The sequence below is a fragment of the Aegilops tauschii genome, chromosome 5, assembly GCF_002575655.3.
Source record: "Aegilops tauschii subsp. strangulata cultivar AL8/78 chromosome 5, Aet v6.0, whole genome shotgun sequence".
NCBI lineage: Eukaryota > Viridiplantae > Streptophyta > Magnoliopsida > Poales > Poaceae > Aegilops > Aegilops tauschii.
Window position 1 is genome coordinate 422,383,373 of NC_053039.3, and position 2,915 is coordinate 422,386,287.

At 43.3% G+C, this 2,915-nt stretch overlaps 1 protein-coding gene across 1 annotated transcript; it reads left to right on the forward strand.

Moving 5' to 3' along the window:
* Positions 1-2,237: 2,237 nt before the first annotated feature.
* Positions 2,238-2,708, forward strand: LOC141022940 (uncharacterized). The gene has a single exon (XM_073499228.1). The coding sequence runs from the start codon at positions 2,238-2,240 to the stop codon at positions 2,706-2,708; it is 471 nt and encodes a 156-aa protein (XP_073355329.1).
* Positions 2,709-2,915: the final 207 nt, after the last annotated feature.

Sequence of the window (2,915 nt, forward strand, 5' to 3'; positions counted from 1 at the left end):
TGTCCATAGCTCACGCTCATGTATTGCGTGAAGATTGAAAAAGTTTGAGAACGTCAAAAGTATGAAACAATTGCTTGGCTTGTCATCGGCGTTGTGCATGATTTAAATATTTTGTGTGATGAAGATAGAGCATAGCCAGACTATATGATTTTGTAGGGATAACTTTCTTTGGCCATGTTATTTTGAGAAGACATGATTGCTTTGTTAGTATGCTTGAAGTATTATTATTTTATGTCAATGTTAAACTTTTGTCTTGAATCTTTCAGATCTGAACATTCATGCCACAATAAAGAAAATTACATTGATAATTATGTTAGGTAGCATTCCACATCAAAAAATTTGCTTTTATCATTTACCTACTCGACGACGAGCAGGAATTAAGATTGGGGATGCTTGATACGTCTCCAACGTATCTATAATTTTTTATTGTTCCATGCTATTATATTATCTGTTTTGGATGTTTAATGGGATTTAATATGCTCTTTTATATTATTTTTGGGACTAACCTATTAACCGGAGGCCCAGTGCCAATTTCTGTTTTTTTCCTATTTTAGAGTTTTGCAGAAAAGAAATACCAAACGGAGTCCAAACGGAATGAAACCTTCGCGATGATCTTTCTTGGACCGAAAGCAAACCAGACGACTTGGAGTTGAAGTCTGGAACTCCACGAGGAGGCCACGAGGCAGGAGGGCGCGCCCAGGGGGGTAGGCGCGCCCCCCACCCTCGTGGGCCCCTCGTAGCTCCACCGACGTACTTCTTTCGCCTATATATACACTTATACCCTAGAAACATCAGGGGGAGCCACGAAACCACTTTTCCACCGCCGCAACCTTCTGTACCCGTGAGATCCCATCTTGGGGCCTTTTCCAGTGATCTGCCTGAGGGGGATTCGATCACGGAGGGCTTCTATATCAACACCATTGCCTCTCCGATGAAGCGTGAATAGTTTACCACAGACCTTCAGGTCCATAGTTATTAGCTAGATGGCTTCTTCTCTCTCTTTGATTCTCAATACAAAGTTCTCCTCGATGTTCTTGGAAATCTATTCAATGTAATACTCTTTTGCGGTGTGTTTGCCGAGATCCGATGAATTGTGGATTTATGAACAAGTTTATCTATGAATATTATTTGGTTCTTCTCTGAATTCTTATATGCATGATTTGATATCTTTGCAAGTCTCTTCGAATTATCGGTTTAGTTTGGCCTACTAGATTGATCTTTCTTGCAATGGGAGAAGTGCTTAGCTTTGGGTTCAATCTTGCGGTGTCCTTTCCCAGTGACAGTAGGGGCAGCAAGGCACGTATTGTATTGTTGCCATCGAGGATAAAAAGATGGGGTTTATATCATATTGCTTGAGTTTATCCCTCTACATCATGTCATCTTGCTTAATGTGTTACTCTGTTCTTATGAACTTAATACTCTATATGCATGCTGGATAGCGGTCGATGTGTGGAGTAATAGTAGTACATGCAGAACCGTTTCGGTCTACTTGGCACTAACGTGATGCCTATATTCATGATCATTGCCTTAGATATCTTCATAACTATGCGCTTTTCTATCAATTGCTCGGCAGTAATTTGTTCACCCACCGTAATACATGCTATCTTGAGAGAAGCCACTAGTGAAACCTATGGCCCCCGGGTCTCTTTCCTATTATATTGCATCTCTTTTATTTACATCGCATCTCGTTTACTATTTTGTAATCTTTACTTTCCAATCTATACAACAAAAATACCAAAAATATTTACTTTACTATATCTATTAGATCTCACTTTTGCGAGTGACCGTGAAGGGATTGACAACCCCTTTATCGCGTTGGTTGCAAGGTTCTTGATTGTTTGTGCAGGTACTAGGTGACTTGTGCGTTCTCTCCTACTGGATTGATACCTTGGTTCTCAAAACTGAGGGAAATACTTACGCTACTTTGCTGCATCACCCTTTCCTCTTCAAGGGAAAACCAACGCATGCTCAAGAGGTAGTAGTGATCAATACCCGGACATGCTACGACCTTGGACCACAATAGGGACAAAGGCCACACCCTTCTCTATGTCGATTACTTTAAGGATGGTGCACTCTTTAGGCCACATCAATTTCGTCGCCGATTCCGAATGAGAAGGCATGTGTTCAATTGTATTCGCGAACGAGTGGTCGCGCATGACTCATACTTTGAGTGCAAAGAGGATGCCCTAGGCAAGCTTGGTTTCTCTTCATACCAGAAATGCACTGCGGCTATCCGCATGCTTGCACATGGAATTCCTGGTGATCTTGTGGATGAGTATGTTCGTATGAGTGAGTCCACACGTCTCCTCTCATTGTATAGTTTTCGCATGGCCGTGGTGGAAGTGTTCGGCCCAGAGTACCTCAGAGAGCCAACTGTCGCTGATACAGAGAGGTTGTTGGCTATCAATCCCGAGAGGGGCTTTCCGGGCATGCTTGGTAGTATAGATTGTATGCATTGGAAGTGGAAGAACTGTCCATTTGCTTTCCAGGGGCAGTACAAGGGGCATGTGAAAGGTGCCATTGTTATACTTGAAGCTGCGGCTTCACAGGATCTCTGGATATGGCATTCTTTCTTCGGCATGGCTGGTTCTCAGAGTGATATTTGTGTTCTTCAGCGGTTTCCGGTGTTTGCAATGCTTGCGGAAGGGCACCCCCGGAGGTCAACTTTGAGGTCAATGGCCACAATTACAACAAGGGATATTACCTAGATGATGGCATCTATCCTTAGTGGTCCACTCTTGTGAAGACCATACCCAATCCTCAAGGAGAGAAGAGACAGAGGTTTGCCAAAATGCAGGAGAGTGCTAGGAAGGATGTGGAGCGTGCTTTCGGTGTGCTTCGGTCTCGGTGGGGTATCGTTCGTAACCTTGCATTGACATGGAGCACGAAGAAGCTTTGGGAGGTGATGACTGCTT